At 35.6% G+C, this 22915-nt stretch overlaps 1 protein-coding gene across 3 annotated transcripts in view; it reads left to right on the plus strand.

Moving 5' to 3' along the window:
• VPS13C (vacuolar protein sorting 13 homolog C) overlaps window positions 1-22915 on the plus strand; it is a 90104-nt gene that overhangs the window by 61620 nt on the left and 5569 nt on the right. For 2 of the 3 annotated variants that reach the window (XM_084531649.1, XM_084531650.1), the window contains 22 exons: window positions 386-775; window positions 1648-1752; window positions 2490-2654; window positions 2951-3079; window positions 5163-5296; window positions 5684-5810; window positions 7006-7241; window positions 7572-7722; window positions 8265-8405; window positions 9198-9279; window positions 9386-9455; window positions 10294-10405; window positions 11190-11303; window positions 11860-11996; window positions 12288-12369; window positions 12820-12933; window positions 13166-13241; window positions 13840-14003; window positions 14433-14478; window positions 16566-16689; window positions 17160-17274; window positions 22056-22147. In XM_084531649.1, coding sequence (XP_084387775.1) covers window positions 386-775; window positions 1648-1752; window positions 2490-2654; window positions 2951-3079; window positions 5163-5296; window positions 5684-5810; window positions 7006-7241; window positions 7572-7722; window positions 8265-8405; window positions 9198-9279; window positions 9386-9455; window positions 10294-10405; window positions 11190-11303; window positions 11860-11996; window positions 12288-12369; window positions 12820-12933; window positions 13166-13241; window positions 13840-14003; window positions 14433-14478; window positions 16566-16689; window positions 17160-17274; window positions 22056-22147 — 2906 coding nt within the window. Of the gene's footprint in view, window positions 1-385; window positions 776-1647; window positions 1753-2489; window positions 2655-2950; window positions 3080-5162; window positions 5297-5683; window positions 5811-7005; window positions 7242-7571; window positions 7723-8264; window positions 8406-9197; window positions 9280-9385; window positions 9456-10293; window positions 10406-11189; window positions 11304-11859; window positions 11997-12287; window positions 12370-12819; window positions 12934-13165; window positions 13242-13839; window positions 14004-14432; window positions 14479-16565; window positions 16690-17159; window positions 17275-17966; window positions 20955-22055; window positions 22148-22915 lie in introns of those variants that run through there. The other variant, XM_084531651.1, reaches the window with a different exon arrangement.

Raw genomic sequence — 22915 nt, forward strand, 5'->3', positions numbered from 1 at the left:
TTGTTTCATGTGAAATGTCTTGGCTGTGCATTTGCAGCAGAAAAAAAATCAGTATTGCACCTAGTAACATTGCCACGGAAATGAGAACTCATTGCCAAAATCTACTGGAAGTCATGGAGGAAGGAGGGAACAAGGACAGGGGATACATTGGAACTCATTTGTATTCCTGAAATCTAGAATTTTTAGTCTTTACAGTCCTGCAAGAGAGTGCAATTGACCTTAGGTGATTCATAGGATTGGGCTCAAATGAAAGTGATTGGAAGTTGGGATATATGATACTAAAATGAAGCACAAGTACCCTGAAAGACAAGAAAAATGCTGTTTTGTGAATACGCACATTTTACATGTTAAAAGCTTAATTTGTTCCTTACAATTTTTACTACAGGGAACAGCAGAAGCCCGTGACTTGCTAGAAGGCAGTGCTGCAGACGTATTTAATTCCAGAATCGATCAGGAAATAATGGAGCTTGTCTTGATAAAATATCAAGGCAAAAACTGGAATGGACATTTTCGAATTCATGATGGGATGCCTGAATTTTTTCCAGTGTGTTTCACCTCTGATTCCGCAAAAGCGATGACAGTGGACATTTACATACACACCAGGAGAATCGGAAGCCGTATGATCTTGTCTGTGTTCAGTCCATATTGGATAATCAACAAGACTTCCCGTGTTCTCCAATATCGAGCTGAAGACATTCATGTGAAACATCCAGCGGATTACAGAGATATTGTTTTATTCTCCTTTAAAAAGAAAAATATTTTTAGTAAAAATAAGGTATGGTTATTTTAGATGATGGTGGTAGTGCTATTAAAATTCTGCTTTGAAGCTGAAAACTGAGCTGCCCTTCCCATTCCATTCCATCTACACCCTCAGGAGAATTTTGTCTAAGTTTGGAAGCTGGGTGACCATATAAAGTGGGTAGGTCTTGAACAATCAGTGGGTACCCTCCCAGCTTACCTCCCAGAAAATTCTTCCATCTGGTAGAGGAATTTAATGAACATATGCAAGATGGAAGTAAATACACCTGGGGAGGTATGTTCCAGTGAATGAAGAAAAATCACAGACTTGTCTTAATCACCTAGGTGCTTTGACATTTAACATGCACAATGTAAATAATCTGTCCAATGTTAAACCATACTTCTTTTATATTGTTTTAGCATAGTATTTTCATGGTCAAATGAAGAGTACTGTGGCAAAAGATATAATTTTTTTTCTTTGTAATGTGACTCCTCTTTCCATTTTGTTGTATTTTTTTCACCCAGCAGTAATGGAAGCAGTTGAAGAAACAGTCTTGACAAGGTGTTACTTTGATTCTTTTCATTCCACTTCCCCTTCCAGTTTGTAAAGCACTACAAAATTGTATTTTTTTCCATCATTGTGTTTGCTCTCAGTAACCATATACTGTTACTACCTTTATTGTTAGATTTTTCCCAGACATCAAGCATAGACTAACAAATGAGAATATGAATAATGATACTACATGCTTAAGCTTATCATAAGTTATAGAAGGTTTTAAAAGCACTTAAATGTCTTTTTAATACTGCTACATGTGATATAGAAGCACTCCATAATGCATGAACTTTAAAATTAATTTATTGAATCATTTTCCATGTCCATGTCCTTTTTTTTTTTTTTTGTGTGTGCAGATCCAGTTATGTATTTCAACAAGTGCATGGTCCAGTAGCTTTTCCCTTGATACTGTAGGAAGCTATGGATGTGTCAAATGTTCAGCTAATAACATGGACTATCTGGTAAGAAAGCTCTGATGTGTTTTGTGGGGTCTTTTTAGGCACTTCTGTCTTGATTCCTTTATTTTCTTCATTTTGAGGCCTTTGTTTCACTACTTACGCTGCTTTTAAATCGTGGAAATATTTAAGATCTGTGTCTGGTGACAAGTAGTTTCACCAACAGAAATTCCAGTATGATTTGTCATTGTGTTTCACATAACAAATGTCTACTATTAGGTTGTTGGAAAATACACTAACCTTGATAGTGAAGACAAAAGAGTTCATGTTCTAAACTCGTAAGTGTTTGGGATTGTTTAAAGCCTCACTGTAAACAATGGCCATCTTTCTTTAAAATAATCTCCAGAGCTAAGCAGAATAAAAATTGCAATTTATTCTGCTGTTGGAAGCACAGCTCTGAGTAATAGTGTAGAACTTCATTTCCATGTACTTTTAAATTGATTTCTTATGATATGATCATTTTAGGTTGCCTTGATTTACATCAGAGGTGTTCCTGTTGGATTTTTCCCTGCTAAGCTGGTACTCATACTACAGCTAAAACTGTTTGTTTACCGTTGTGCTAATGCTGCATAGTGCACCACATTTTACTGCATGCTTCTTTGTCCTGTTATTGCAGGTGTTCAGAACAGGAGTATTCTGTTAGCCTTTTTATTTACTGTCATGTTGGCTTTCCTTTACTTCCATTCTGACTTTTCTTTGAATCTTCATGTTAATTGTTTGATCAAATTGTCCTTGTTCAACAGGTTGGAGTTAGCATCAAAATGAGTAGTTTTAACCTTACCAGGATAGTTACGTTCACTCCATTCTACACAATAGCAAACAAATCTTCTCTGGAACTAGAAGTTGGAGAAATTGGTCCTAATGGCTCTTTGCCGACTAACAAATGGAATTATATATCAACTTCGGAGGTAATATTTCTGTTTGCTTCCTTTGAGCATTATCATAGACGAATAGCTGGTCTCTAGCTGTCACCTAAGAAAATAAGGTTTCTATAAATGCTCCATCTTCTCTGCTGGTGTGATGTGGATGCTTCACACATCTCAGGGCAACATTTACATAATTTACTAATTTTACTTGTTATATCTGTTAGAGATGAGAGTGACAACTGGGGCATCTGAATAGGTGTCTTGTGCAAGACTATTTACTACTGTTTACTATATTAAACCTATTCAAATGGTTCAAGTGCTTATTTCTTGTTTTATAGTGTCTTCCATTCTGGCCTGAAAACTCATCCGGTCAACTTTGTGTAAGAGTAGTTGGCTATAAAAGCTCATCCAAACCATTCCTGTTTAAAACCCCAGATAATGGTACTCTGCTGAGGCTGGAAGAATTGGTGAGACTATGACTTTGTGTGGTCCATTTTTAATACTCTAATTTAGTTTTGTGCAATTGAACTTAGTACAGCTTGATTCCCCAAGTTGATTGAGATGGAAGCCTTGTACTTTAAGGTTGTCGTGCATTGCACTTTAGTACAATTAAAAAAAAAAAAAAGGGCTTCCATTAAAAAAAAAAAAAAAAAAAAGGGCTGTGAATCAAGTTGACAGTATTCTCAGGGTTTTCACAGTTTTCAGTGAAGATGATCTAGGTTTGACAAGCTTATAGGAAGCTGAACAGCTCTCGCACTATTAAATTAAAAATGATATACTATAATGGCAAAAGTTGTGAAATTGTCGGGTCTTGTCCTTGTGGGGGACTTCAACTTCCCAGATATATCCTGGAAATGCAATACAGCTCAGAGGCAGCAGTCTAGGAGGTTTCTGGAGAGGGTGGAAGATTCCTGAGGCAGCTGGTGAGTGAGTCTGCCAGGGGAGGTGTCCCACTGGACCTTCTATTCAAAAACAGGGAAGGACTGTTGGGAGATGTGGTGGTTGGAAACCATCTTGGGCAGAGTGGCCATGAAATGGTAGAGTTCTCTATTTTTGGTGAAGTCAAAAATAGACCAATAAAACTGCTGTCTTAGACTTCTAGAGGGCAGACTTAGAGCTGTTCAGGACACTGGTTGGCTTTTGACACTGTTTCCCACAGCATTCTCCTCGAGAAACTGGCTGCTCGTGGCTTGGACTGACACACGCTTTGTTGGGTTAGAAACTGGCTGGATAGCCGGGCCCAAAGAGTCGCCGTGAATGGAGTCAAATCCAGTTGGAGGCCGGTCACTAGTGGCGTCCCCCAGGGCTCGGTGCTGGGGCCGGTCCTCTTTAATATCTTCATCGATGATGTGGACGAGGGCATTGAGTGCACCCTCAGTAAGTTGGCAGATGACACCAAGTTAGGTGCGTGTGTCGATCTGCTCGAGGGTAGGAAGGCTCTGCAGGAGGATCTGGATAGGCTGCACCGATGGGCTGAGGTCAACTGCATGAAGTTCAACAAGGCCAAGTGCCGGGTCCTGCACCTGGGGCGCAACAACCCCAAGCAGAGCTACAGGCTGGGAGAGGAGTGGTTGGAAAGCTGCCAGGCAGAGAAGGACCTGGGAGTGATGGTGGATAGTCGGCTGAATATGAGCCAGCAGTGTGCTCAGGTGGCCAAGAAGGCCAACGGCATCCTGGCTTGTATAAGAAGCAGTGTGGCCAGCAGGGCTAGGGAGGTGATTGTCCCCCTGTACTCGGCTCTGGTGAGGCCGCACCTCGAGTGCTGTGTTAGTAAAATCTTAATTCTTTGTGAATTTAACCTCTCCTAGTATTCGGGAATGTGTATGTAATGATGGCATGTTCAGATAAACCTTTGGAGATAATGCTTCTCATAATTTGCTGAGATACAAATGATGGTGAAGATAACTTATCTCTCCAAGTTTGCTGAAGCAGCTGGAAAGGTTGTTTTTAGAGCAAGACATCTACATTGATTTAGAGTTCTGTTGGCACACTTCTGTATTTTATTTAAGTGTATTTGTGTATTTTATTTGTATTTATTTATCTTGAAAGCCATTAAAAGAAAGCGTTGATGTGATTTATTGGGAGGTTTCATCAATAGAATTTTTCTGTGCATTGATTGCTTTGTTAACAATCATTCTTGTCATACCTTTAAGAACTTTGGTACAGTTGTCTAGACTTTTAAACCTAACTTTCATTTTTATAATGTAAATAGAAGGGAATGTCTGGCTATAGTTTTTACTGAACTTACTGAATAAAGTAATTTTAAAAATGTTATGCATCTAATTTTTAAAGTGATTTTTTTTTAATAATTGGAATCTAATTTTTGAATTAAGTTAAACCTACAGATAGCTTGTGAATACTCCTAGTGTCTTAATTATGCCACTGACCTAAACGTTTGAGGTTACTGCTACTAGATAATGAAGATTGTTTCCTTTTTTTCATTTGTGAAAGACCTATGGAAGACAGATATAAAAGTAATAATTCAGTCTGTTCTAACTTGAGTTTATGTATAGAACAAATAATGAAATTTCTCTCTAACTTTCTCTTCAGAATGGGGGCTTATTGGTAGATGTGAATGTGTCTGAGCATTCTACTCTTATAAACTTCTCAGATTACCATGAAGGAGCTGCTCCAGCTCTAATTGTTAACCATACTTCATGGGACTCCCTCAGATACAAACAGAGGTATGTGAAAGAAACAATTCGTCATTAGTTGTTTAACTAGTAGATATGCTTTGAGCAGAAAGTAGTTCTATTTTAACATTATGGTGAAAGGTACCATTAAAAAAATATCATACACTTTTGAAGTATTTTTTTCCTGCTTTTAGTCAGTCCTTAAAGCTTGAGAAAGTGGAAAGAGTAAAGTAGTAGTATAGATAGATCATAGTTCATGGGCAGTGTAGCTATAGTTGGGCTTGTTTGGAGCTGGTAGCCTAGACCTTTCATGCTTCACCCCTAAGAAGCTGTAGTAGTGGAGTATACAGTGCCATGATCTGTATCACTTAAAGCAGTAGTCTTAAACAGCAAATCCTATTGTCTTTCTTACTATTATTCTTTTTTTCCTAACTGCAGTGGATTACAAGAGGAAATGGAGTTGAAACCAAAGCAAGTATGTCTGTTTGCATGGACAGATCCAACCAAAACAAGAAAATTGACTTGGGGCTACTCCCAAAATTTTGGTGAACATGACCTACTGAAGGTAAATCTCAGAAGGGGAGAAGTAAATACTTGAACTGGTCTAGGACTATAATAAGTCCAAAAATTTTCCAAGAGAAAGCTTCTTTAGTAACTTCTCATCTCTGTCTTGTCCTGCAGGAATTTTTTGAGTCTAATCTCAAGTAGTAAGATTTTAGGTATTTAGATTAACTAACTGCCGGATTTCATACAACCTCCAGCCTGTGTTTTCAACATGATTTTTGTGGATATCAAAGAAAAATAGAATTTGAACCCTAGAAGTATCCAAATAATACTGTGGATGACTAATAGATCACTTCTCTAGCAGTGCTGCATTCAGCTTAAATAGTTATTTAGAGCTGGAGAAAAACCCTAACTGGTTGTGAGTGTAGCCTTCTATGGGAAACGTTTGCATGGAGTAAAAAAACAAGTTTCTCAGTGAGAGCTATTTTCGTGGTTGTAGCTCACACTATTAAAACAGGCCAAGATCTGAACTGCAGGCACAAGAGCGAGCAATGATCAAGTTGGAAAATGAGTGAAGGGAGAGGGGAGAACAACTAAAAGGAGTGGTAAATCTAGGATAAGACTGAGCAAGTATTTTGTTAAGGAATGGGGAAGTGAGCACTTACTGTATAGGCACTTTCTTGAGTCGGAATTTTTACATGTATTTTAAGACGGTTTCAGTTTGCATTAAAACTGTTTTCCTTGTAATATCATTATGATAACATACATGACTACTTTGGCCTTCTGAGGAATGGATTTTAACTATCTCTGTTTTGACTCACAAATTAACAAACAAGAAATCTCTGCATTCAAAATGCAGAACTTCTTAAAATCATTAACCATTTTTACACCTTTGTGGTATGTGATTTAATTAATTCTACTCACATGACCTAATATTATAGGTCATTTCTTTCACTGTGAAGACTTTGTTCCCTAATCATTGCCAGTGTTCTTCTCATCTGCAATTATTGCTGAAATGCCTACACTTCAAAAGGAAAAACAAAACCAAAACAAACCAAAAATCCCACACCCTTCTTGCCAATGCTTGGAATACAACATTGCACTAAATCAGCATGATAAAGTAAACAGAATAAACAAAAAATTACTATTTTGTTTCTTTATTTTGCATGTGTGCCAGTAAACTTGTTTATATACATACAGCAATATTATTCCTGTAATATACCTATACAAGTATATATATATTTTTTCCAATACAGGATGAATGTGGCCAATTTCCATATAATGCAAATACTCAGATACACTGGGTTTCTTTCCTGGATGGACGCCAACGAGTGCTGCTATTCACAGATGATGTTGCATTAGTTTCCAAAGCATTACAAGCAGAAGAGATGGAGCAACCTGATCAAGAAATAAACTTGTCAATTCATAGTCTTGGACTTTCTCTTGTTAACAATGAAAATAAAAAAGAAATCTCTTACATAGGAATTACTAGGTACTGCATATAGAAGCCTAAAAACGCCTTTGAATAATCAAAATTTGACAGTCAATTGTAATTCTAGCTGTACAGTTGAATTGGTGGTAAATGTCTTTCCCATGAGATCAGTATAAGTGGAGCCTCTTAAGCAAAATTAATTTCTGCCTTTATTCCTATTGTGCAATATGAATAATTGGGATATAATTGCTCTATTTCTTAGCTTCTATAGAAAAAGAAGTAGTATTTTGTTCAAGCCTGAAAAATGAGGATTATATCTTTTCACATGGTTTGTGTGCATAAGAAAGGCTTAAGTACTTTTAAATTGTAACCTTCTTGTATTTCCTGCAGCTCTGGTGTTGTTTGGGAACAGAAACTGAAGCAGAAATGGAAACCATTGAATCAAAAACAAATAAACCTGTTGGAACAAGCTTATCAAAAATATCTTTCTAAGAGTTCTTTCCAAGGTCCAGGTTGGCAAAAACTAGACAACAATACTGAGGTATGATTTGAGTTTCAGTATTTAAATGACTGCAGTATGTGAACAACAGTGAAAACAGACTTCTGTGTTGCTAATTAAGAATAAGAAAAACACAAAATGAACAGAAAACTTTGTTGGAATATTTTCATACTCTATACGGAATATCTTGTTTTGAGGTAATACTGAGGCAATGTTGAATTATTTTCCATAGTTTTATTAGTAAGTACCAGATCATGTTTTGGGATCAGGTTAGAAACATCAACTGGGAACAGTTGAATGTAAACATTTGTAATTGTACCAGTGTGAGATAACTCATGAATTAGTTTTTACTGTTATTATGACACAGAGGTACTTGATTTGAACAAGTGAAATTGCAATGTAACACGCTTCTCAAACTAACTTGTGATTTTCTTTCTTTTCTATGTGAATACTTGATGAGAGTTATTTCAGTAATTAATGGTATCATGAAGTAATGGAAGTCCAGGTGTTACTAGTAATGTGTTTTTCTTTATCCTAAGGCTTAATTAAATGATACATCAGCTCTGCTTTCTGATTATTACCAGGTGAATTTTAGTAAAGTTCCAATGGAAATGCGTCTCCCAGTTAGATGTAGCATCCGACGTAGCTTCCTGTCAGGAATTCAGGTTGAATTCAAACAGTCACCTCACCAAAGAAGCTTACGAGCACAACTATATTGGTTGCAGGTAACATCTTTCATCATGTTCTACATACTAAAAACTTCAGATTTTTATTTTATTAATTTATGTGCATGAAGAGGCATCTCCGAATCTTATGCATGTGGTTCTTGGCTCTCTGATGTCAGGGTAGTAAAAATGCTATGAATACTCATTTGTGGGAAAGTAGTGCATTCCATTATTTCATTTCAAATGGAAAAAATTACATAAAATTGTGGTTTACTGTAAAGCAGGGTGCTATCATGAAAAACACATTTTTTGCTGTTTTTAGAAGAAGGAAAAAACAAGAACCTTTTTCAAAATGTATTGACCATAGCTTGTATATTATCATGTAACACCATGTTCTAGGTAGTGTACCTAGAGATTCAGACCTCTTAGTGTAGAAAAGCAATCTGTCTCGTGGTAGGTAGACAAGAGACATCCAAATCTTCAAAACCAGTATCCAGTAATATATCAGTGTGTGAGAGTTTAACAGTGAATTAAAGTGCGCTACTTTTTTCACTGTTGACTTTTTTACTGAGTCAACATATACCATCAGTTTCAGACCCTCTAAATGAATCTCTGTAAGCATCCCACAACCATCTGACCCTTTACAAGTAAACAGGTAACATCCTGAAATAATTTCAGCGAAATCTTTCTCACTTTCTCCTTCCCCCAAAATGTGAATGACATTCTTCTTGACCACCGTTCATTTAAAAAAAAATAAATCTCGGGCCTTCTAAAACTGCAGTGGTTTTTGATTAAAATGGTCCTTGATTATTGTGTCATTAAAACATGGCTGTAATTATGCAATAATTTTAGGTTGATAATCAGTTACCAGGATCGATGTTTCCTGTTGTGTTTCACCCAGTGGCCCCTCCCAAGTCAATTGCTTTGGATTCAGGTAGGTAAAAGCTGTTAATAATAGCACCCTTACTCAATATTGAAGGTAGTAGCTTGGCAAATTTTTTAATATATACTTACATATATATATTTTTTTTTCAATTCAGAACCAAAACCGTTCATTGACATCAGTGTCATCACTAGATTCAACGAATACAGCAAAGTTCTGCAATTCAAGTGAGTTTAGCAGTGTGTTGTAGTACTACCTTAGAGAGTTTAAACCTTTTTAGAAGTGAACCCTATTTTTAAAGGTCAAATTGACTTATCCAAACCACTCTTGACTTGAATTGAGTTTTAAATGTCTCTAGTGAAAAAACATCATTCTAAAATAAACTTACTTTTAGAAAGTAAGGACTGGCCCGGTTAAAAAAACTCGTAGAAAAGTTCTTAAGTAATTGGAATGATGCACCTTCTACTACAGCATCAGAGGTGCATGTCTGCCTGTTTGCTTTATAGTGCTGGGTTTTTTGGTGCTCTAACAACAGACAACTCATACAGTCTCTAATGTAGCTCAAGGCTGTGTTTTACTGTGAAATATATGTTCTGTACTTAACATGTCTGTCTTCATTTGAGTTCTTGCACCATGAAGTGAGATTAAAATAAACTGATAGTTACTAATGCAAGTTTTTCTACCTAGCTTATACTGATAAAATGTTTGAGGACGGTGAATTTTAATAAAATAAATACTTAATAATATGCCGTCTGGAGAAAGGCAGTTGACTAAGAGGAATACATATGCTGTTTAAGTGATAACCAAAGGAGCATGTAGAATTATAAATATAATAGGTAATTGGTGATGGTTAGTATTTTTAAGGTAAATTTTCAAAGTGTTAAGATAGCAATAATCTACAGTAAAGCAACACACAGTTTCATGTGGCTGGCAAGCTCTCCTAACTATAAATATACAGTAAATACTGTAGACAGTCCTACTACGCCATATTATATAGTGAAACTTACAAAAAGTATGTGGTATTTGAATGTGTACAAATACACACTGTTCCTATTCCTGTTTTAGATACTTCATGGTTCTTATTCAGGAAATGGCACTGAAAATTGATCAAGGCTTTTTAGGAGCACTTAATGAACTTTTCACTCCATCCACAGATCCAGAAGCTGAAAGGCAAAGGGTAATGTATGGGAGAAAACAATTTTTACCACAATAGATCCTTATGGACCTATGTGATTTCTCTGAATATTTCAGTGAATATTGCATTCGAGAACAGTGAGTAAAGGGACTTTTAAAGATAATTCTTAGTGAAACATTGAGATTTTTGTTGAACATTTGGGGTTGAGTATTTTTAATGGACAACTTTGAGAAACTGATACTGTGTTATGTATAACTGTATTTTGTTCTTGTAATGATTCATTAATTGTTTGACACAGTTGTTTCAACTGTAGCTAGAAAGTGTTACAGGTGCTAGATGAAATAAGCGTAGGGTATAGTGGTCTTCCAACTGATTAATCTGTGTGTTCATAGTGTATTCTGCTTTTCGTCTTTAGGGAGCAGAAGACAGTGATTTTTACGGCTTTGACTTAAATCTTTTATTCAGATACTGGTCAGAATGATCACATCTTGCATTTGACGCTAGTGTGCATAGGAGTCATTCTCACAAGCTTCTTTTTCTAAGAAATGTTACCTTCAGATGTACTGTCTAAAATTCTGATTTGGCAAAGAAATACTACTTTTCTTATACAAAAGTAGTTAGTCCATTTCCAGTTTTGGAGGTGCTGGCCCTTTAGTTGCTAGAAATTTTATTATATTTGGATATGATTATGCGTTCTGCTGGTTTTTACTCATATATATATATATATATATGCATAACATATACGTATTTCTATGTTATTTCTGCCATTATGTATGTTGATGAAATAACCTTCTGTTCCATTTTCTTTTTTTCTGTATTAAAACAGTCTAAATTAATTCAGCAAGACATAGATGCACTTAACACTGAACTAATGGAGTCTTCCTTAACAGACTTGTCAATGCTGAGCTTCTTTGAGCTTTTTCATATTTCTCCAATTAAGGTATGTAATAGAGACAATTTGAGTTAATAAAAGGCTATAAATGACTTCTTAATTCCTTGTAGTAAAATATGTGCTCAGATCAACCTTTTGGGTAATTGAGTTCTTCGTAGTGTCTTTGGAACTGTGATTTTTTTTTTTTTTTTATGTTCTCTGGAGCTTAATACCTCATTGAAAAACTTACTAGTAGTCTAAGAGTAGAAACAGCACTTAACTATTGCTTAGTGGGAGGAATCAATGGTTATAACATTGAAAAAAGCTATATAAAATCTGAATATATCTGAAATATCTAGACATGCTGTCTGTTAAACGTAGGAGGGGGCTGCTGCTTTTATTTGTTTCTATTATATTTGCACATGTAAACATAAGCAAAGTTATTTTTTATAGGGCAATTTGGCACTGCTCTATGTGAAAATACATATAAATGCATACATTATCAAAGCAATACCATTGTGAGTTCAAGCATGTTTGTTCAAATAGTACATTTCTTCAAAGGGAATAAAATACACACTTGACACTGTTTCAGCACTGGTTTGTTTAACTAATTGTTTCTTGACAGTTGCATTTGAGCCTGTCTCTGGCTTCTGGTGGAGAAGCATCAGATAAGGGTCAAGAAATGATAGCCATCCATTCCCTGAATTTACTGTTGAAAAGTATTGGAGCTACTCTAACAGATGTGGATGATCTTATTTTCAAGTAAGCTAATAAAGATTTTTCAAATGATTTCAATATTTTGAAAAAAAAAAAAAAAAAAAAAGCTAGAGTATACATTAATAAATAGGTCTGTGTTAAACTTTGCTGACTGATACTAGTATAAATGGGTAAAGCCTTTTAGGAAAGGGAGGAATGGAGGGAAGATGTTTGTGCTTCTTTTCTGGGGAATATGGTTTCAGGATTATCTGAAGGAAAAAATAGACCGCTTAAAAGGCAGGAGGTATGGAAGTGAGGAAGTGTGATGTTCAATAACGCACAATACTTGTCTTTCAGACTGGCTTTCTTTCAAATTAAATACCAGTTCTACAAGAGAGACCAACTGATGAAGAGAGTTGTTAGACATTATAGTGAACAAGTAAGTTTTAGTGAAGCCTTTGTGACAAGTTTTGAGTAACTATATTATAGAATGAGGAAAATAGGAAAGAAAAGGTGAATAACTCTAAAGGCTATTTTTTTTAAAGTGTATGGTACTGAAGTAGGAATATGATGGCACATGACAGAAATGTAAATACAAAATCCTCTTAAATCTGTTTAATAATTTTGATTTAGTTGCTTTTGTGTTCTTACTGTCTACACATTTCTTCACCACAGTGTTCTGTTGTTTATCTGTGGATATACTACAGCTTTTACCTAAGCCAGTCTTGACTGTAGTAGAAATACTCACATGAGTGCTCTAACACCCTGCTTGGGTAGTCAGTCAAAAAAATTTACGAGCCTTGAATTCTAACATTGAACTGTGTAACAACCAATTAAGCTGTTCTTGGTTTTGCATTTTTTGTTGATTTTTTGTTCTTCTTGTTTTTAGTTCCTGAAACAGATGTATGTTCTTGTACTTGGGTTAGATGTTCTTGGAAATCCATTTGGCTTAATCAGAGGCTTGTCTGAGGGAGTTGAAGCTTTCTTTTATGAGCCTTTCCAGGTATGACCTTGTGATTATTCAAACATCTATGAATAGTAAGCTGATGGAATATACATGGAGGATTGTAGTTTTTTGTGTCACTGTACTCTCCACTGTTAAGAAAGCAATGTGTTTTTAATGTTGACATTAGAGAAATGCCATATTCAAACAATTTCATCCTCATCAGTTTAAAGGAACTGCTAGTGCTTTCTTGAAATAGTTTTCTTTTACTCATAATAAGCTTTGTTACCAGGGTGCTGTTCAAGGACCTGAAGAATTTGCTGAGGGCTTTGTAATCGGTGTTAGAAGTCTTCTTGGACACACAGTGGGTATGTTGTAATGTACAGTGGGTAATATTATTACTCTTTTAATAAAATAGGTTAACTCATGGATAGCGTTTGTTTTTCTTATTTGGGAAGGAAAGTTGTTTCTAAAAATATCTACATGGTAATTTTTAGACAAGAATTTATCAGATACTGGTGGTAGTATTCATGCTACAGACCATTCGTATCTAACTTACTTGACAGCATCTAAATCTATTTTGTAGAATTAGGAAGCAAACTGAGAAACTTGCTAAGTTTAACTGAATTTGTAACATGCTATGGATAAAAAAAGAAATTATAATGGTCTCAAAATACCTGGAAAAGCCTGAGGACCAGTTCTTGTTACAGTTCATTTATTTTTTTATTCAGCTATTACAGAAAGTCAGATGCCATCCACTATGATACGTAATATATACTGAGCTGATACAAGAGTCACCTTTCGCTAAGTTTATGATTTTCAGGTCAATTTCTTTTTGTGATCAACATGGTAGTCAGTCTGCATAAATTAGTAATATCTAAATTCAATACAAAATGAAATCTCTGAGCCTTGTGGCTTGTTGTATGTTTTCTGCTGTTAAATTTATTTTGTGATCTGTTCCACTAGGTGGTGCAGCAGGGGTGGTGTCTAGGATCACTGGCTCTGTTGGGAAAGGCTTAGCTGCCATTACTATGGATAAAGAATATCAGCAGAAACGGAGGGAGGAAATGGGTCGTCAGCCAAAAGACTTTGGTGACAGCCTGGCCAAAGGAGGAAAAGGCTTGTTGCGGGTATGAATTTGAAGTTGAGTGTATTATGTGCCAACATGTTGTAATCATTGCATATGATTTTTAAACATGAGAGTTTGATAATGTCTTATTTGGATTTATCAGTTCACAAACTAAACAGAAGACAAAAATGGGAAGTCAGTTTATAGGAGACTCAACATCCTCAATATCGTTCATCAACTTAAGAGTTTGATGTAATGTAGCTTTTTTGACCAGCACAGGGAATTGACGATAGAGTCTCAAAATGGGAAAGTTCCCTTTTTTTCCCCTCTGCTGTGATTTCCTTATGGATCTAAAGTAAAAAGGGATTTTTTTTTCCAATACTGAACTGCATTATTAAGTTTTAAAATGAAGAATGACACGATTGGTTGCCTAGTTAAACCATAGCATTCCTATTTCTAAGCAGGAACTTAATTATCTTCTTTGTTCTAGGGTGTTGTTGGGGGTGTGACGGGCATAATCACTAAACCTGTAGAAGGTAAGTGATAAGGTTGCACTGCACTGCCTGAAGATTTCTTTCAGTGTTTTAGGATTTATTAATTTTAGGCAATATCAATGTAAGTGTGGTGATGGTAAAGCACAGGGAGATTATATTTCTAATTCAAATATAACCTTATGCAATGTTTTACTCAGATACACTTATAGCTCTTAATTGCTTACCACCTTTTTGCTCTTTGTATGAATTAGGGAATTACTGTCTTTTAGATATGTTTTGTAAGGCTTGCTGTAGTACCCAGTTTATTTTTTAAAGTTAGAATAAAGACACTAAAAATGATCCTGTGATTCTTTGGAAAAAAAATGATAATTTTAAGAAGCACTAATTGAAAAAGCTTTGAATGTTATGACATGGGAACATGAGTTTAGTGATGGGGTTCAGTAGGTCAGTTTGATGGTTAGACTCAGTCTTGAAGGCCTTTCCAACCTAAATAATTATGATTCTGTGACATTTTCTCCCTACAATATCGTACAATGTTCATGGCACATGTATATCAGATGTTGAGCTAGCAGATTCTGGATACTACAGAAATAATGAACAACTAAAATAATATGTTCATTAAAGATGACAGATATTTCCAGAGGCTGGGGAAATATTAATAAAAAAAATTCTGGTGGAGTACCTGAGAGCAGTATGAGTTTTTGTTCAGGCTGTCACTTCATCAGTATGATAGACGATGAAAAATAACCAAGAAAATAATATTTCATAGTCCACATCTAAGTGATTTAAATACTGGCAGGTAATTGTTGTGCTGTATTTCACCTGTGTTTTTTAGGCTGTTGGCAGATAATTTGAGGTTAGTATTTACCTCACTGGTGGATGAACACATGGGCTTTCTAAACACTCTTAGCTCTTCCAAAGTTATGTATTACCAGAAACACGGAGTTCTGAAGTAGAAATAATTAACTTCTGTTATGCATGTGCAATTTCGAGCCTTCGGATTATTTAATTGTTATTGTTGACCTATAAAAACTGGTGATCCCCAGTCACGACCAAATGTGAGTGAAGAAGAATCTAGTTTGGCTGATGGTTTGGGCTCAAAGGATTGTAGCAAATGGGGTCATGTCAGGCTGGCAACCAGATGCTCTTGGGGTTCCCCAGGGCTCCATTTTAGGTCCAGTTCTCTTCAAGGTTTATGTAAGTGGTCTGGACACAGGACATGAATGCACTTTAAGTAGGTTTGCAGATGACACTAAACTAGGAAGATTCTATATGAGTAATGGGGCTACCCTGGATATATCTACCATCTGGGGGATGAGAGCTTGGAGAGCAGCACCACAGAAAGGAATGTAGAGGTTTTGGTTCATGTTAAGTTGAATATGAGTCAACAGAGTGACCTGGCAGCCAAAAGGGACAGTCATTTCCTGGGGTACATCAAGCACAGCATTGCTAGCTGGTCAAGGGAAGTGATTGTCCCTCTCTGCTCTGTGGTGGTGTGGCCTCACCTACAGTAATGCATAGAGTTTTGGCTGTAATAAGATTAGAAGAATGTAAAACTACTAGAGAGCATGCAAAGGAGGGCAGCAAAGATGGTTGAAGGTCTAGAGAGGAAGGCATATGAGGAGCAGCTGAGGTCACTTGGTTTGTTCAGCCCAGAGAGGAGGAGACTGAGGGAAGGCTTCATGGCTGCCTGCAGCTCCCTCACGAGGGGAGTGGAGAGGCAGGCGCTGAGCTCTTTTCTTTGGTGACAGCAAAAGGACCTGAGGGAAGGGCATGGAGCTGCATCAGGAGAGGTTCAGGCTGGGCGTTAGGAAAAAGCTCTTCAGTGAGAGGGTGGTCAAGCACTGGAACAAGCTCTCCAAGGAGCAGTTTATGGCACCAAGCCCACAAGAGTTCCAAATAGTTTGGACAATGCTTTCGGGTAGATGGTTTGATTTTTAAGTGCTCCTGCGGAATGTGTGACTTTTGTAGAGCTTTTTAGTATGCAAACTATAGATAATCAATTTCCATGGGCTGTTGTCAAGATAAAATGATTGTAATGCAGTTCAGAGCAGTAGTAGTTGAATTCTGTGGTTACTGGTTTCTGGCACGTAATTAAAAATATTGTTTTTCTCCTGTTTCTTTTAAAGGGGCTAAAAAGGAAGGTGCAGCTGGATTCTTTAAAGGAATTGGAAAGGGGCTTGTAGGAGTGGTAGCCCGCCCAACAGGTGGCATTGTAGATATGGCAAGCAGTACCTTCCAGGGAATTCAAAGGTAAAACGTCAAGAGGAAGTTTTGAAGAATTCTCCATATGTCATAAACTAGGTGATTAAATGGTCCAGTAGGGACAGAAATTTGTTGAAGATGATTTGCAGTAGGATTATATAGGACTGAGAGTTACCTAACAGCTGGTAATGAATGTATTTTATGATAATCTCTGGAAATTGTTGATTCAGAATACGTCGTGTGGTGTCACAGTTCACATAAACAGTAACTAGCCCATTGTATCCTTTCGCTACCATCCCTTATGAAAACATAATTAAAGGATCACGTTTAAACCTTATTTCTGAGGTAATTTGTCTACTGCACAATTCAAATGTTTAAATGTCATTTAAACTTACTGTAAAAAATCGACCATCGAAATTCTGGGAGAAAATTTGCCCATTTGAAACTCAGTTAACAGTAACGGTAAAGCTCAAATATGTAGTAAGCTTATGAGAATATTGCTCCATTGTCTCTGGCAGGGTGGCAGAGTCAACAGAAGAAGTATCTAATCTCCGCCCTCCACGTCTCATTCACGAAGATGGCATTATCCGGCCATACAACAGGGTGGAAGCGGAGGGTTATGATTTATTTGAGGTATGACTTACATTATAGTTTAAGTACTCTAATCTACAGGTTTCCTTAAAATATTATAGAAATTAGGGAGAAAAAAAAGCTGCTCTGAAGGGAGATGGGATTAAGAATGCTTTGAAATACGTGGAAGCATTAAGAAAAATGCATTTGACACTCAAGTCAAACGTTATGCTTGAAAAAAACAATCTAGTACCACTAAGTCTTCTTCATAAACTAAGCAACTATTAAATAGGATGAATAGAGCTTGAATTAATTGGCATGTAATGGAATTATTGAAATTCCTGTGGTGTTTTGGGTGGTATCAGCAGTTCAAACAACTGCATGAGTTCTCAAAGTACCACCTTTTGGTATTTATTATATTGTTCTTAGTGCTAATGTGTCATAGCTACAGGTATTATGTAAATGTACTAGCCTGCTTCCACGTCTGGATGTGGATAAAACATGGATGTTGAATAACTGTTGGTTTTAAGTCCTAAGTAATCAGAATCCAGTTGAATTGCATTTCAACTTTCGCTTTCTTAAAAACTGAAAATGTTTATCTTTTTCTAAGGAGTTAAAGTAACATTACTTTCCTCGTTAATGATTTTAAAACTAAAACTTGCGTAATTTCTGCTTCCTTCTTGATTTTTTAATACTTATTTCCCAGTCTATTTCTAATACTTCTCTTCTTTCTCTTTTTTTCCTGGCATACGCAGCAAGAACTGGAATAAAGGAGTAAACATTTTCCATGTTTCCTCTTGATTTCCTTTATGGTCTTTTATCTGTCTTAATTATTTAGATTAAGGGCATGATTGCATTTAACATGTCCGCGCCCTACCATTCATGTCTTTTCTGTGTAGCAGATAGTGTTTCATGTTGTCCTGGCTAGAAAACAAAAAAAAAGAAACTTAATATCTAAGGTAAGATTAGATAAGTGAGAAAGATGAGAGAGAGGTTGGTTTTTCTCTTTTATATCTGTTGCATACTTAGCTCTTTATGAATGTCAGATACTGAAGGCTCTTGGGGAAAAATCATGGTAGGGTAGATGTTGAGTTCATTCATTTGTTAGCATTCTCTTCCTCTTAAAGCTAGGGCTGTGAATGAAGGGAGAGAGCAATGTTTTCATATGTGCACTAAATTTACAGTAGTGATACGGAATAGAATTTTCTTCTGTGAAAATGTTTGCTTAGAAATTCAAGATTATATGGAAATGTTTCCATAAGGATTCTAACAAAACTTTTCTTTTTTCTTTCTGTAAAAAACTTTTCTTTCTTCCATAGCCCTGCCACTTAAACATTTAATGAACCCTTATGACTTCAAGTAAACACCACTCCTACTTCTATTTGAAATTTTATCAGTTAAAAAAATTATATCCAGCTCAGTTGACTGCTTTCATTCACAGAATCGTAGGGCATTTCTGTTTAACATACTTACATGTCAAATGTGAACATGAATATTTATTATACCATTAACATTAATTTATATTAAAACATATTTCTAAATCAAGTGATGCCATAAATTTAATTTCTAACACAACAACTCAGAAATAACAAACTACGCTGACCAAGTTGTCTTGGGAGCCAATTAATTGCTTATCATACACAAAACAAAACTTCAAGCAGAAACATCTCTGCTGCTAATGCCTTTCTAGAATTTACTGTTCAATAGTTCTTTTTCATTTAAAGTAGTTTAAAAAAAGTAGGAAAATTATTTTACCTATTTAAGTGAAATCATCAGTGTCATATAATGAACAAAACCAAATTGCTTCATGTAATGAGAATTTTTTGTTTCTAACTTCTATTATTCTTAGATCTTGCTTAGGGATATTTTTCAGTAATGCTGCACTTCCTGAGTGGTTGCGCTGTATTTTTTCTGTCTATCGAAAAGGAAAATGTGGTACAATTAGCACTGCAAATTGGATATTATGCATTTCCTGCACATTTAATATTTGCATTTTTCTTAGGCATAAATTATATCAGTAGTATAGTTACTTCTTTTCGGAAGACAACTTTCTGAAAACAGGTTTTATTTTTAACCAATTTTGATTTTTATACTACAGCTTAGTGTTGGGAAGTTTTTGTTTTCTAATATAATTTCAAAACAAGATGGACAGTGTCTTACAGGAATAAGATAATTTACGAGAAGGATAATTTATACACACTTGGAAATTTAATTGTCAGTAAGTCAATTTATAGATGCTAGGTCTGTATATTTTTGATTCCAGTTTTGACCCAACATTACATGTTGTTTGACCATAATTCCCACTCTCATCTCCCATATCATCAGTATGCCACCCCTCTATCCCTGTAAAATAAGCTAAATAATAAAATTCATAATAAGAATTATTTAGAAATGGAGAATTTTAACATATAAACCAGTCTGGATTCTTAATTCCTGTATTCTCTTGTATGCAAAGCTTCTGGATGCTTGCTGTCAGCCATACAAATACTGACCTTAAGATGATTTTCCTGCCTAAGCAGTTAAAATAATTTCAAATACCATTCTTACCACCCCTAAGTACTTCTGTGTTTTATCTTGATTATGTGTCATCTCTGATTTGGCCAGTGACTTCTACCTTATTAAATTGAGTAATCAGTTGAAATTCATCTGAGAAAGCTCTGCTTCTAGCCTGCTGCTTTAGCCACAATAATAGCTCAACTCAGGTCCATTTACAGTTGGTCATTTCTATCAAATTAAAGGTTACTTTCCCTTGGAGATAAAAATGTTGTTTCAATATCCCTTCTTTTCCAACCACCTTGCTTTTATAGTTATACATCGTTAAATTCATGGCTTTTCCATGGGGAAAATGAACTAAACTTCTTTAAAGTGCTGTAGTATTCTCATCAAAATAAAAGCTTCTTGTGAAGATGCCTAAATTTTAACAACGTTCTCAGATCATGAAGTGATTTGCATCAAGTGCCCCAACCCCTTTTTACAAAACACACTGCCATAGCACACTGAATTTGTATCAGGAGTATTGATGCAGCTCTGACAACTACTGCATTGCTTAGGCAGAGAGCTTCATGGAAATTCTTACTTTAATAAAGTATTATGTATAAAATTTAAAAGTACTAGCAGGATGGTTTCTGAAGTTACAAAACCAGACTTCATCAACAAAGCTTGGAGTTTAAATAGAGGAATAAGCTTATGAATAAATCTCTATTTAAATATGTGGTTATTTCTCACTTCTTGCTTATCCAACAAAAAGATTCAGAATATGGGTTTCAACCTTTGAATTGCAGTCTTGATGGTGATGTTTTTTGTATTTCTTTATTTGTATTTATTTATATACCTGCATCGACTATGCTTTGGTTATAAAATGTGAGTTGATATTCTTTTATTCATATACTGCCGTCTTTCTGTGATTTGAAGAGATGCAAAGACTTTGAGATAAGCAGTCTTTTGTGGCATTTTTCCCTTTCATGTTTGTTTTACAGTATCAGAAACTTTTAAGATAGTCAGAAAGTGATATTTTTTCATAGAAGATGGGGACTCTATATTTTAGGTTGTTGGAAATTTCTGAATTAAAATGATTTTTAAAGTATCACATCCCTGGGGATGAAATCCAGGAAAACATTGTGCTGCTGATTTAATCTATAGAACATGAATCCACCTTTGAGCTTAAAGGTGTTTTTGGGGTTCTGTTGCAATGTATGATGATGCTTTAAAGCATTTGTTAAACTTTTAAATATACAAAAATAAAATGCAAATATAAGTAAATGTTGAAGCTTCTTTAATTGATTTTGATGTAAATTGGATTGACATAAGGTCCTTCCGTTTTGGTTACTTGATCTATATAGAGTTTTGAGCTTGCATGGTTGACCATAGATAAATGTAGAATCAAGTCATAGATTCAGCTATGGAAATTAAGAAGGAAATTATTATTATTTTTTTTTTACAGGGAATAACTAAAAATATACTGATTTTATTTTCTCCTTCCTCCTTCATTTCAAGTATGTTCTCACGAGTTTGTCAGAAACAACTTGAGTAAAGTTGTTTCTTACTTTTATACAGTGGCTGAATTCCCCAATAACAGAAGTAATCTGAAAACCGAAGGTCATTTTTACTTTGAAGATCATTGGGCCAATTTTGGGTCCTCCAGTTACAAACAGTTGATGGGATATTGTAAACCTGATGACATGTTCTAGAAAATACTGTTCTTCAGTTAAATAGCATATACAGAGTAAAAAATCAGAAAATACTTAGTGAAAAATTGTTGAAGAACCTAAAAATAGCTGGGAAGCACTTAATTGTTTTGTTTGGAAGCTTTTTTTAACCTCTGTTCATGGTTTATCATTTGCTATAGTTGACTAACAGAAAGAGAGGATGAGTAGCTTGATTTACACTTTCATATTACTTTCCTTACATACTTGAGATATCAAATAAGTATGTCTTTTCAATGCTTTAGAAGCATGACCTTTGAGGTGCATTGAGTGTAACTTGGTTGTTTATTTCTATAAGCCTGGGCCATGTGTTGTATTCTCAAAAGATATTGTCACAGGATGTTCACTCTTGATTCAAGTCTGCAGCATAGGATATACTAAATAAATAAGAATTACTAAACAATTAGCACAAAGAGAAAATTCAAGCTAGGTGAATAGCCTAATGACACTGCAATGTCATGTTCTCCCTTTTGAGGGGAAGGGAGCAGACCTTTCACTGACTGAGCTTCAGGAGTGAGAACATTGTGATAGCCTTCTTTTGAAGAACCAGTTCAACTAGGTGACATTTAGAAAGGCTTTTGAATGGAAAGCACCACTTTGACTTCTGTTTTTGCAGTCTAATGTTTTCATTTTCTGTTCCAGAAATTGCACATCAGAAAGCTGGAAAAAGAGACCTACCGATACCACTGTGCACTTCCAAGAGGCAGAAGGGCAAACCTTATTGTTACCAATAGGTATTTAGCTTTGAAGGCCTCCTAAGGGCTTGTCTTCATTTCAGCTTCAGGATCAGTCATCTGGCTAGTCTAAAGTGGTAGCTGTTGTCTGCATATTTACTTTCCTTATTGGTTTTCTTCATGTGATAATTTGCTTCCTTTATGGAAAATGTAAGATGATGATCAATGATGTTGATACAAGATGCTAGTTCAGGAAGCAATTTTAGTTGACTCTGAGGTCAGTGACCATTTCATAATAGTGGAGGGAAATACTCCTTTTTCTGTTTCTGTTGTTTCAAATTAGCTTGTGTTAAGTGTCTGTAATCAAAACTATGTTTTTCTAATGCATGTTTACAGTCTCCTTAGTTAAAGGATACTTTAAGTGGAGTCTTAACTTTTCTTGTTCAAGTATGAACATAAATATTAAACCCATCGGGCAGTATTTAGAATGTAAGTTATTATTAGTCTTGGATGCAGTTTGAGGACTCAAAACTGTGTAAATACATTTAGATAACAAAGAGGATCCCATAGTTTCTTCTCCATATCCCTGATGTCACCAATTTCTCCCCCTTGCCTGAATGTATGAGGTGGGCTAACCCATAATGAGACTCTGAGAGACATTCCACTTAAATTTGTTTTGTAACAACTAGCACACTTCATGATTCATGCTGCAGCAGAACAGGGTTTTTAAGATAAGTAGTCATGTCTTTTTATAATTTTATGGTGGTTTAGTTTTTTGCAGCTTCAGCTAAATGTGCACTTCTGTTCTTATCCCAGTTGGGATAAGGG

The sequence above is a fragment of the Aythya ferina genome (genome assembly GCF_964211825.1).
Source record: "Aythya ferina genome assembly, chromosome: 11".
NCBI classification, from domain to species: domain Eukaryota; kingdom Metazoa; phylum Chordata; class Aves; order Anseriformes; family Anatidae; genus Aythya; species Aythya ferina.